Genomic DNA, 13,297 nt, shown 5'->3' on the forward strand with positions numbered 1-13,297 from the left:
GAGAAAGAGCAAGAGTCTAAACCTGTCCATGTTGGAGTGGAGCTCAGATCAGTCTTCCTCCCAGCCTCAAACACTAATCTATTGTTCCCTCAAAAACCTGAAAAGTGCTCATTTAAACTCCCCACAACATCAGTCATGCAAAAACTGTGAGAATGGGGAAGTTTGTGCAGTCCGTTGAAAGGAAGAGGCTCTCTTCTTCCTTTCCGTATGATTCTCTTGTGATATCTGCTTCCTGAATTAACTTGACCCTTTATATCATAATTGTAGCTGCTATTGTTGCACTGTCACATGATCAGGGGGTGAAGACTCTGACCAAAAATGACTCTGGAAACCCTGAAAATTAGCTTTTTTTCCTGACATTTTTATGTGTTCAAGAATAAACACACAAACTGTTGATTATAAATATGTGATTTGTTAAAAACTATTGTACAGCATTTAAATCAACCAGAAGTTTCTCATCGTTGTTTATAAAATGATTATAAATCGATTTCAGCTTTTTAGTTTATTTTGCAAAGTAAAAGTCATTGTGTGAATTTTAGTCAAGGTGAATACTTTAATGGCAGTCTCTAAAATTCTTGACAAAATAAAAAACTAGTAATACATTTTTTAATCTGGTAAAATAACTTGTAGAGTTTTATCATGACTACCACATAGGTCACTAATCCCTATCTCGATCATTTTTTTAAAGTGGTAATGAATCAACTAACACCTATTTTCTACATTTATGTCAGGGATTGTGGTGAAAGACCCAAACACTTGGTGAGAAGAACTTAAACCATTTAATAAATTAACCAAAACAACAACAAAAAAAAAAACGTGGCGCCCCAAACCTGGTGACTGAACAGAGGCGACGCCCTCACACTGAGGAACTGAAAACCAGACACTTGAATGCACTGAGGTTGATTAACTAAATGAAGACAGCTGTGGAGGATTAATCTGAATCTAGTGAGACCGACGGAAAAAAACACAACATGACTAAACCTAAGCCTAGAATCATGTATCGTTGAATTGATTTTCCTTTATTCTTACTTACTTCCAGCAAATAAATTTGATCTTTATTGAAAAATGTTTTTGTGAAAAGTAATTTTTTTAACGTTTATTGAAATCAGTTTGTATTTTGTGAAAAACTGGTTCAGTTCCTTAGACTTGAAACATTTGTATACAGTTCTAACAATGATACCTAAAGAAGAAAGATTTTGTTAAGAATTTATAATTTTCTTTTGCAATTTTGTTCCTCTGCAATAAAAAATCAATAACTGCCATATTGATAATCTAGTAACACTTAATAAGATTACTTAACAAGCTTTATTAACTAACATTATTAATTGTTTACTGGGTGTTAGTAAGACATTTATTAGTGCAATAAGCCAAATAAAGTTTTTTAACATACTTATGAAAAGAAAAAAAGTTATGATTTTATTAAACAAATCCCTCACCCTACTACAGCATACACTTCAACACACACATTATACAAAGAAGGAGGGGCCACTGATCTTCTGCCCCCTTCCCCATCCATGGTGGGGGGAACCAGGGCCCTCAGCGGCGGTGGCCTTGTCCCCTGGGTGCTGGCTTCCTGGGCCTGGGAGCCCCGGATCCCCGAGTTCTCTGACAAGATCATGAGCCGCGGATCTGTGTCCCTGTGGTGCTGGATCTAGTCCTTGTCCTCTTCAGAATTCCAGCACTGGGGGAGCCTGGTTGGCCCATTTTTACCCCACTTCTCATGGGCGTTCTACTCCTGGGTGTGGGTGGGCAGCCCCCGTCTCACTCTCTGCTAGACTCCCTGCAGGGTGAGGATGGTTGCCTGGAGCGTGAGACAGATCTCCTTGGGAGATTTGTTTATAAAAACATTCTTTTTATAAAGGAATTTTTAGATTTCTTGACTTGATTATTTTTTTAAGTCCTTCAAGTGAAAACAATGTTTTGTTTTTGAACTTTTTCTTCCGTTTGGAGGGTGTCAGACACTGAGGTAGTTTATATGGATTCTATTACAGTTTTAATTTTAAATATTATAAATATATTTACCTTTAAACAGTAAAGGAATTATATTTCCGTTTGTAGTAGATCACTCCCAGACACAAAAACACTGCTTCTAGTAGCAAAGCACAGACTCCACCGATGATATAATTGCGATCGGCTTGGTTCATTGACGGGTCTGAAAAGACACGAATAAACATTTGAGTCATGAACAGTTTTTAGGATTTCTTTGAAGCAGTGTTTATGGCTTTAGCTTGACCTTACCCCAGTTGTAAATCTTGGGCTCTTTGAGGCTGGCGTGCTCCACCATGCAGCTGATGTGGTCCTGGTGTCCAGGTGTTAACGTCAGGTATGTGTGAGCCTGATAGGTCCAATCTCCGTTTGGCAACACTTCACTAAAAGTCACACCTTCAGTCACTTCCTGTCCGTTGGAGAACCACGTCAGCATGATGTCTTTGGGGTAGAAATCCAGAGCGCTGCACTCGAGCATGGAGTTATCGTCCTCAAATACCTGGAGACTTACACTGGGTTCAACTGAAATAACAAAGACGGTCAGTTAGCATCCTTCAGGCAAACTTTTAGAAGTTTACATTTTTTTTTTTACAAGGAAAATATAATTCTCCGTGCAAAAGGACAAACTCTTATTACACAAGAAAGTTTCAATACATTCATTTTTTTTTTTATTTCTCATGGACAGTTCACATAATACTAAATAAAAGTAACAGAGATCTTAGTCACTTCCAGGAATTTTGGCGCTTTACACTTTCATTATACTTTCATTCTGAACCAACAGCTAAAGCACCCATCCTTGAAACAAATCACAACCATATTTTCACTTTTAAATTCATGGATGGTTAGACAGTTTCACTGGCGCTCCCACACCTTGTTCCTCACCAAAAACGACGCTTTGGTGTGACCTTTAACTACCATCATTATCTAGGCCCTGCCCCCCCATCTCTAATCTGAGTTTATACTGAAACATTGAATCTCAAGAAAGGAAAAACACCCTTGTTTCAAGAAATGTAGACAAACAATCTCATTAAGAATTTGTCTTAGTGACTAGAATTTTTTTTCTCAAACTGAGAATTATTGACAAGAACATTTTTCTTACCCCATTGGCCCTTTTTTGTGCTTATTTAAGGAAAATGTTTCAAACTCTAAGAGAATTTTTTTTTTCAGTTTTCCCAAGGGACCAGTTTTTGCTGTGTATCCCAAACAAGCCAGAACCCCAGATTCAAACCAGCACAGATTTAAAGGGTAACCAAACCCTAAATCAACTTTTTTTGTTTGTTGACCTCTATAAATGGGGCTTTAAAAGTGCATTCTGTTTGTCATTGTCAACTTTTTGACAAATCAGAATAAACTTGTTTCATTCTTAAAAAACATTACATTTGAATTTTGTGATAGGTCAAATCATTCAAGTCCCATGTCCCACATCATGACATCCAGCTCCAGTAAATGTGTGTTTGAGATCACTTGCACCTCGCCTGGATCGTTGACGAGACCAGGCGCTTGCAGGCGGGGGTGGGGAAAGGCGCCTGAGATAAAGGTGAACAGCGGGACAGAACTGTCCTTAACATTTCCATTGCATTTTAATATGCCTCTCCTACTTAGTATGAACTTTACTATTATGTTTATCATAGTAACTTTTAGCATCTGTCTGTGGATAACAGACGAATAATAGCCGCTGGGCTAATTTAATGTGCATTGTCCAAGAGAAATAAATAAAATGGAAATTAATGAAGACCTCAGTTTTAGCTTCATTTTGTTGGAGAAAGTTGTCGTTCATTCAAGTCTTGACCGAATCTGGACACCTGCGTAAAATCTGTATTTTAAAAACACCCTGAGGTTTAAAAGATACATAAACCTGAATATCATCAGCATAAAAGTGATAAGAAATGTCATTTAAAGAGCTTAAAATAGGCTGCAAAGGCAGCAGATATAAAATGAACGGTAAAGGTCCCAAAACAGAGCCTTGTTGCACACCAGATTAGAGGGATCTTAAACTTAGAGGAGACATGGAAAAAGATCTTCCAGTGAGAAAGGGGATGAACCAGTTTAAAACCTGACTGAAACTCATCAAGCAACAACTTTTTCTAAGATCTTGAAAATAAATAAAAGATTAAAGATAGGTCTGTAACTGCTCAAGAGGGAAGGGTCAAGCACAGGTTTTTTTCAAAGTGACAAAAGATGACAGCTTCCTTAACGTAATCAGGCACTTGACCATACAGTAGGGATGAGTTAATTATTGACAGGACGCAGAGACCAATGGACTGGAAGACATCTTTGAGCAAAGGTGTTAGCAGGAGGAGGACTTCATTGTGCCCACTAATCTGACTAGATCAGGGAGAGAAATGGGTGAAAACATGTCTAAAATCACAGGTCAAGGTGGGCGAGGCGCAGAAACTAAAGCAGCTGCGTGACAAAAAGAACTTCGCACAGATCTGACTTTTTAGATAAAAAATGATAAAAACCTTTCACAGTCGTCATTTGAGTTTTTCTAACCCCGTAATGAACTAGTTAGTGATGCCCGAGACTAAAAAAGGGAAAATAATCATTATATACATTTTGAAAAAAGAAAAAAAAGATCTTTGCAAATGTACCTGTTGCCCCCTCTGTTCCATTGTAAGCCATGCCAACACTTCTTTGACACACAAGTTTTCTCTCCAACACTCTCTGGAAAGCGTCGTGTTTGTCTGCATTGAATGCAGCTGCTGTGATGAATCCAGCTGGAGTGAAGCCCGTCCACCCCCCAGCAGAGCTGTTGTACTGCATGGTAAACTCCATGTTGAAATACCAGTCGATCAGATACTGCACCTCCTCTGGGTTTCTGGATGGTATATAACACCAGAAGTCAGAGAACATGAAGTATTCATGCTGATCCTTGGAGTCATCTGAAAGACAGAAGTGTTGAAACATTTTCTGTGTTTAAATGAATGTCTAAATATGGGTCCATGTCTTTACACTAAGTCTAAAAGGGAAAAGGCCTCATTGTGGCACCACAACTGAAAATAGACCTTTGTTTGTTTGGAGCCACGCTACTTACTTCCTCAACTGTTTTTTTTTAAACCAGTATGCCATGAAAAATTGTTACATTTCACCTTATTGGTCTAAAAAGCATACTTAGATGCTACGATGTCATTGTTTTGATTGCATTCAGTCATTCAAAATGTAAAAGAAAAAGAAAAATTCAAACCATCAACTTGTTTGGAACTTCTAAGTATAAAAAACTGAACTAAATAGCAAACAGAGGGAAGCAGGTAAGATATAATTAGATAACTAAACAAGCCTCTAACAGTGAAATAAAACAAATAGAGATTATATTGGTGATGTTTTGTGAGAAAGAAAAACTTCAGTCAAATGTAACATGAAGAGCTGCTCAAGCTGCCGTATCAGCACAAAAACCGAGCTTTTACTTTCACAAAACACTTTCTATAAAACAAGAGTTTACATGGTTAATTTTCTCTACAAAAGTACAACAAATTCACCTACCTGCCTCAGATGGAAGTAAGCAACACAGAAAGAGCAAAACCTTAAGTCTGTCCATGTTGGTTTGAATCAGTCTGAAGTTGAAGTGCACAGAGCAATTTGCAATATGAGAACTTCCTCCTACTAACAAATGATCATCTATTCTTCTTTTTAAACTGTTTAGAACATTTCTGTAAAAGGAAAAAATGTTCATCTGGAAATGTCCGCAGCTTTAGGATCATCTAAATGCTGCAGAAATGAGGAAGTTTGTGCAGTCCACTGAAAGGAGGAGGTTCATTTCTCGCCCGCCTCCATCTTTTTTTTTTCCTCCGGAGAGGTATTTTATACTGATTATCAGAAGCTGTTATTATTGCAGATGAAACTATTTTGTGTAACAAACATGTTTGTTCTCTAAAAGACAGTACATTTCACTAAATAAAATTAATTTGGAAAAAATATTTTTTTAGAGTCACCTAATGATATCTAATTTTTTTGCTTTTTTTGCCAAAAGAATGTCCTTTTATTTTAAAATTATACAACACTATAACATTATTATGCTATGAGCTTAAATATTTCTCCATTTGCAAAAACCAGTTCATTTCCTCTTACTTTAAGTATGGATAAATTCAACAATAGTAGAAAAAGCAGAAGTATCAACGATGGGTTAATTGGTTTAAATTATTTTTAGAATTGTGCAACTTCATTAGTTTTGACTGTTCTGTTCTTTCATGAATTCAAGAAAATGATAGTACATGCAGTCCTGGAAAATGTATACTTTTTTTATTTTTTTATTAAAAAAATCAACAAAAAAGCATAACAGTTATTTTTAAATATCTTTCTGGTAATGCAAAAATGATTTACACGAGAGAGCAAAAAAATTACATTAATTTAATGGTCTTTAATTTAACAAAACACCAGCAATTACAATTAAAAATTCTGTAAAACATATTTTTAGTTGATAATAAAAAACAAATGACCTCAATGTATGCTTTAATGTTTATTTTATAATAAACAACTATTCATTGAGAAGTGTGTTGAGTAAGACTTGTTTAAATTTAGGAAAATATAGCAATCAAGGCAAAAATACGTTTATTATTTTCTTAAAAAAGTAATTAAAGCACCAAAATGTTGAACAATATCTCACTGAATTTAAGGTTTCTGAAGCTTTATTTATGTAATTCCCCTTTGGTCCACCAGAAGTCACTATCAATTGTTTTAGTAGGACATCTTCCATTAAATAGTCAAGAATCTTTATTGACATCTCTAAATGCTAAATAATAAAACCACTTGTATGTTAACAGGACGTTAAAATTAAAAAAAAAAAAAAAAAAAAAAATCAGCAAATAAACATGTATAAGGACTCTTGAAACAAAACATGGACCGAAAATAATGAATCTGAGGGGGCAGGAGGTTATCCTTCAGGCCTCCACATGGTGGCGCTGCAGGCTAAAATGAATGAAGTCTGGTCTCAACTGAACTGAGCACCACCAAGCAGGTGCAAACATGATCTAAACATCAATAGCAGCATTAAAGCTACATAGTTTTTTTCTTAGCATCTCAGAAAGAAAAACATACATTTTTTTTTATATCTAATACATCTTTAAATGGGTTTACTGTTACTGAACAGGGTATAATGGTGAAGCAAGCCGTGTCTTTAAATTGTGTTCTGAGCAACTAGCTCCTGCTTTAGTTAATAGAACATCATTTAGGTACTGCCCTGGTCCATTTAGTTTGGAAAAGTCTGTCATAAAATCAGCGCCTAAGAAGACACCTGTTAAATCTCTTATGGACTATCACCCAGTGGCCCTAACTTCAGTTTTAATGAAAACATTTGAGCAACATGTGCTGGATTTTGTCATAGAAGGCTCTCATTTATTCAGGTGACATTGTCTGGAAGTTGAGTCATTGCATTTGGACTAGTTTGGACAAGTCTTCTATTATTGGAATATAAAGAATGGCAGATTCCTGCAACTGTGGAGCCACTCTAGTTTACTTACTGACAAAGGAGGAATGTTGAAGACGCAATCTCTTTTACTCTGAACTCTGATGCGAACTTTGGAATTAAAAAATCTACAGGAATGATGCTTTTTACCAGACCACAGTTCTGTTTTTAAATCTAGTTTCTATGAATCTCACCCACAAATGAAAAACTCTTGAACTTGGTGATCCCATTGCAGATAGATTTCAACCATTCTGACTTACAGACCACAGACAGTAAGAAATAATGGTGGTTGTTTCTGATTTGGTGTGTAGTCTTGGCACTGTACGTGTACTAACTATTGCTCATTATCCTGTTTCACCTATTGGACTACGAGTCCGGGATAAAGCCCATCTATCTATCTATCTATGATTAACTTTGTGTGAGCACAGGCTAAAGACTATGCTGTAGTCTAAATATACTGCTCACAAAAATTAAAGGAAAACTTTTTTTATTGGGCCTGGCATGAATTGAATTAAACCTGTCTGATAATTGTCTGGTTGGTTAATCAGCTGAGGGCCTCGTTAATCAATTTCAGCTGTATTGGTGTTCATGGAATTAACAACAGGTGCACTTCAGTGGCAACAATTAGAAAACCCTCCAAACAGGACTGGTGTTACATGTGGAGGTCATTTCAAGTTTCTCCCTCTTGATCTTTTTTGGCTGGTTTTCCACTCGTGCTGATTTTGGCTTGATAATTATCTCTACTGGCAGTATGAGGCGATTCCTTAACCCTACAGAAGTTACACAGGTTTTCCAACTTCTCCAGGATGGCACATCCACACGTGCTGCAGCAAGAAGGTTTAATGTGTCTCCCAGCACAATCTCCAGAACATGGAGGAGATTTCAGGAGACTGGTGGTTATTCTGGGAGAGCTGGACAGGGCCGTAGAAGGTCCTCAACCCCTCAGCAGGACCCATACCTGCTCCTTTGTGCAAGGCGGAACAGGCTGAGCACTGCTCGTGCCCTACAGAATGACCTCCAGAGGGCCACTGGTGTGAATGTCTCTACCCAAACAATCAGGAACAGACTTCATGAAGGTGGCCTGAGGGCCCCACGTCCTGTAGTGGGCCCTGTGCTCACTGCCCAGCACCGTGGAGCTCCACTGGCATTTGCTCAAGAACACCAGAATTGGCAAGTCCACCACTGGCGCCCTGTACTTTTCACAGACGAGAGCAGGTTCACCCTGAGCACCTGTGATAGACGTGAAAGAGTCTGGAGAAGACAAGGAGAACGTTATGCTGCCTGCAACGTGGTTCAACATGACAGGTTTGGTGGTGGGTCAGTGATGGTCTGGGGAGGCATATCCATGGAGGGACGCACAGACCTCTACTGCCTAGGAAATGGTGCTCTGACTGCCATAAGGTATCCAGATGAAATCCTTGAACCCATTGTCAGACCCTACGCTGGTGCAGTAGGTCCTGGTTTCCTCCTAATGCACGACAATGCCCGGCCTCACGTGGCAAGAGTATGCAGGCAGTACCTGGAGGATGAAGGAATTGAAACAATTGAATGGCCTTCACCATCCCCTGACTTAAACCCAATAGAACATCTCTGGGACATTATGTTTGGGTCCATTAGGCGCCGCCAGGTTGCTCCTCAGACTGTACAACAGCTCAGGGATGCCCTCACACAGATCTGGGAGGAAATGCCAAAAGACACCATCCGTCGTCTCATTAGGGGCATGCACCGACGTTGTCAAGCATGCATACAAGCTGGTGGGGGCCACACAAGATACTGAAAAGCATTTTGAGTTGCAGAAATTAAGTTTTGGAAAAAATGGACTAGCCTGCCACATCTTCATTTCACTCTGATTTTATGGTGTCTACACAATTGAGCCTCTGTAAGCTGAAAACTTTTATTTCCATTAAAAGACTTGGCATCCTTTTGTTCCTAAGACACTGCTCTGTCGTTATTTGTATAGATATCCAACTTCATATTGAGATCTTATGTATGTAATGTGTTTCTTTAAAGTGCTCCTTTAATTTTTGTGAGCAGTGTATATGTGGTCTGGCCCTTCTGCCAAATTTTAGAAGTCATTGTGGCCCATGAATGAAAACGATTTCTCACCCCTGCTGTAAGCTGAATTTGGCCGCTGAAGATGCTAGTGCTGATTGCTGAGGATGCGGAAATTGATGGCTAAAAACGCTGAAGCTGATAGCCAGCTAAGATTTTAGCTAAATGCCAAATTATCAAAATAAATAAATAAATAAATAGGTTAGCCAAAACGGCTAGCATGCAGCTGGAAAAAAAAGCAAAACTTCAAAATATCCTAAAAAAGAAAAACACTGCAAAAAGGCCTAAATTAGTCAAATTAGTGTGTAAATATTACACTAACTCCAAAACAGCCTAAAAAAACTTAAAAAGAAAAGACTAAATTAGCCAAAACAGTTAGCATGTAGCTGAAATATTAGCAAACTTCCAAAATAGCCTAAAAAAATCTTAATAAATGCCAAAATAGTCCAAAAAAACTTAAAACATCACTTCTTAACATAATTATGAATAATAAAAAAGCAGAAATATTATTCCAGAATAAATAAACATAAAGCTTAAATAAATTAAAACATTTTACTCTCCATAGAAATATATGTTGTCACAATTATACAAGTTAGAAATTAGCTCAAGATAACACCGGGCCATTAATAACGATAAAATAAAATGATCTGGATGGCCGGATCTGGTCCCCGGACCTCGACTTTGACACGTGCCTTAAGGGTACTGCAAGACTGAATCCAAATTCTTCCCCTTGTTCATCCAATTATAGGGGTATTTGAAGTTGTAGCAGTGTCCAGGATGCTTTTTTATGGAGGCGTGATAGGGACTAGCTCAGGGCTAGCTGCAGTTCACGTGTTTCACTATGAGCATCAAATGAAGTTTTATATATCTCTCTCTTTTTGGATGGCTAAATGTAGGAAGAATTCAGATTTGGCCCGACACACCTGCACTCCCTCTAAGATGAAGCCGCTCCTGTATGGGCCCAGACAACCATGAAACCTGCTGCATCCATACGAGTACATTGGACAAAAGCATCTGTTGGTTATTGATGTCACCAAAATAAGAATAACCTGCATATTGTTAATTATAATTATTGGGTACAAATGATGGTTAAAGGTAAGATTTTGGGTGTGACTTTGGACACCCCTTGTTTAGATATTGATAGTGCTCGTAACCCTTCCGCTCTCCTTAGTTTGTTTACATTAAAAGTGGGGTCATCTGTACCCCCCAAGACAGTGCGCTGAACTTTTTTTTTATCTTTGATTTTTGAGTTTCACTAATGTCCATGACAGACATAAAATCCTGTCCACCTTTGTCATGGAAGAAATCACATATCAATATGTGGTTGGAGTCAACTGGACCCCGAAGAGAGCGGAAGGGTTAAGGGCTATGTGGCTGTTTTCCAGTGAAGTTTTTGTTCTTCCAATGGTAAACTTGACTGAAGTGTTCTTTATCAAATTCATTTTAAAGTATTACCTTTTTCAGAACTGATAAAATGTCAAACCATGTACATCGATGCTCAGCAATGCCCAGTCTTGTGTTGTTTGTGTAGATTTTAGTGTCTGGTGTTGCATGACCACTCCACCTCAGAGAGCGTCCTGGACTGTTATCAGCTGTGTGGTTTTACGTCAGAGCACCTGTTACTTTAACCCCCTCAGCTGCAGCAGCTGTTTGCTTCAGATTTGCTGCACAGTTCAGACTTCACCATGATGCACTTCTGTTGTTTTTGTTTGCTGCTTGTGTCACTTCCTGAAGATAAATAAGAGTTTGCTAAACGGAGGTCTGAGGCAACAACAGCCTGCATCAACATGAACATTTTGTTCTGTTTAATGATCACACATTAGTTATTGCCACCTCCACACCTGGATGATGTTTTAATTCACTACAGATGAGTTTGTATGGACCCCACTTGAAATCATCATTGTGGCTGTCCACATTTTCTCCCTGATTTCTCAAATCTCTAAAACAAGTTTCAAAAACCAGAGGAGACGTTGCCTTTCAAGTTGTTTCTCCTGATCTTTGGAATGATCTCCCTTTGTCAGTATGACAGATCATTTTCATACGGTAAGCACTTCCATAAATTAAAAAGGACACCATCCATACGTCAATACCAATTCAGAGTCCTTGATTGGTCAAAGGTTTAATTTTGAATGCCCTGGTGTTTTGGTTTGTAGAACCTAAAGACAGTTGTTGAAACTTATATAAAAACAGAAGCCCAAAACGTGTATTTAAGAACATATTTACATAGACTTGTCAGTGGAAGTTGTTGCTTAAATGCACATTGCCAAGCACAATATGAAAACAGCTTTTAAAATAAGTAAGAGTAGAAAAAGCTGCAATACAACCTCTATTTAACCCATTTGTGCAGTTTATCAGTTTGTTTAGTAAAACTGAAGTTTTTTCTTGATATAAAAAGTTTGCGTCTCTTTAGTCCCTGAACACCCTGCCATCTGGGTTTAGACTTCCTTTGCAGTGACCTTTAACCCACTTCAATCCTTTTCTAGATAGTTTCAGAATTTCATGGAATTTGATTAGATTTCTTTGCAGCACGACAGAGTTTCAGTGATAGACTTGTGTTTTCGTTGAATAACTGCAAGAGTGACGTTAGTCTGTATTCTTTCTGCAATAACAGCACTTTGCTAAAACACTGAGATGGATTACTGATCCATTAGTTTGAGATGTGTTCCATTGATTATCTGTGAAGATAGATTCTTCCTGTTTTCAGAACCTTTTATCAGATTTTATTGCTGCAACTTTGTTGATTATAAATAGAGACTTTTAGTAAGTTATGTGAAGTTGAAGAAATACAGGTTTTATTTAAGTTTTAACAGCTTTAAAACTGCAGTTTCATGCAAGAATGCTGACAGGAAAATAAAGAAAAATAACTTGTACTGGAGGGTGAAATGCCTGTTGATTCTCAGTAAGATATATTGTGAAATATAACCTAGAGTTAATGAATGTCTGACTATGGTGCTTATGCTGCTCTCAGTTGAACAACATCTCTCCAGCAAAGTGATAAACAAGAACACCTGCAGATAAACCTGTTTGGGCCAAATTCATGAACAGCTCTGGTTCATGTTTGACTCGTGTTTGCAGGAGGCTCTCGCTGCATGCAGTGAGCTCCTGTTACACATATACAGATTACAGTGAAACATTTTGTACATCACCTGCCCTCATAAACAGGTTAGAGGTGGAAAACAGGCTTATGTTATGTAACTTTAATTTACCGTAACTGAGAAAAATGCATGTTTTAAAGGTAAAATAAAAGGCAAATCAAAATTCCCCAAATTTTTAGGATTTAAGTTTGTCCACAACACTTCTGCAACAAGACAATAATAAAAAAAAATAGTCTAAAAATCAGCTGTTAGAGTTTTTTCAGTTATTTTGAGTCTCCATTCACGCTCTTTTACTTCTATTTACATACATGTAACTTTTAAATAGTTATAATTGAATTATGTATGGGACAATGCCCGACGAAGTGCACATTATCAGAAATGAACGCACTTTCGAAGTTATACCATGGGTTACTTGTGAAATAAATACATATTCAATTGAGTTTTAGTACTTAAGTCTATCTAATTTTTCAAATTAGATCACTTTTTCACAAAAAGTGGACAATTTAATTCATGTCACACCAAGATGACGGCGCGTCACTAAGCAGGAAACCTTTGTTGACTGCAGCAAAGGAAAGCACATTCTATGTCTAAGTTCATTTCTTGCTGCTTGTTTTTGTTCAGAGATGAAGCAAAAGTTTGTTTTAAAGACGTCAGCACAATGATATAGAACATTTGGGCTGTGTGACCGAAACTTCTTTTTCAGGTGTACATTATCACTTTTTAATCCACACCCAGCAGCCAATCAGAATCGAGTGTTCACCAAGAC

General features: G+C 37.7%; 1 protein-coding gene across 3 annotated transcripts; it reads right to left on the reverse strand.

Moving 5' to 3' along the window:
- Nucleotides 1–1,394: 1,394 nt before the first annotated feature.
- Nucleotides 1,395–6,354, reverse strand: LOC112144589 (rano class II histocompatibility antigen, A beta chain). Of its 3 annotated transcripts, none has more exons than XM_024269178.2 (5): nt 5,467–6,354; nt 4,578–4,868; nt 2,239–2,508; nt 2,023–2,152; nt 1,395–1,822 (listed from the first exon to the last, which is right to left on the reverse strand). In XM_024269178.2, exons 1-4 carry the CDS (start codon nt 5,654–5,656, stop codon nt 2,025–2,027), a joined length of 879 nt encoding a protein of 292 aa, XP_024124946.1. In that variant the 5' UTR covers nt 5,657–6,354; the 3' UTR covers nt 1,395–1,822; nt 2,023–2,024. The 3 variants fall into 3 exon arrangements, with proteins under 3 accessions (XP_024124946.1, XP_024124947.1, XP_036067675.1); XM_024269179.2 differs by having other exon boundaries at nt 1,395–1,780; nt 5,467–6,353; XM_036211782.1 differs by having other exon boundaries at nt 1,395–2,152; nt 5,467–6,353.
- Nucleotides 6,355–13,297: the final 6,943 nt, after the last annotated feature.

This window comes from Oryzias melastigma, linkage group LG5, assembly GCF_002922805.2.
Source record: "Oryzias melastigma strain HK-1 linkage group LG5, ASM292280v2, whole genome shotgun sequence".
Taxonomy (NCBI): domain Eukaryota; kingdom Metazoa; phylum Chordata; class Actinopteri; order Beloniformes; family Adrianichthyidae; genus Oryzias; species Oryzias melastigma.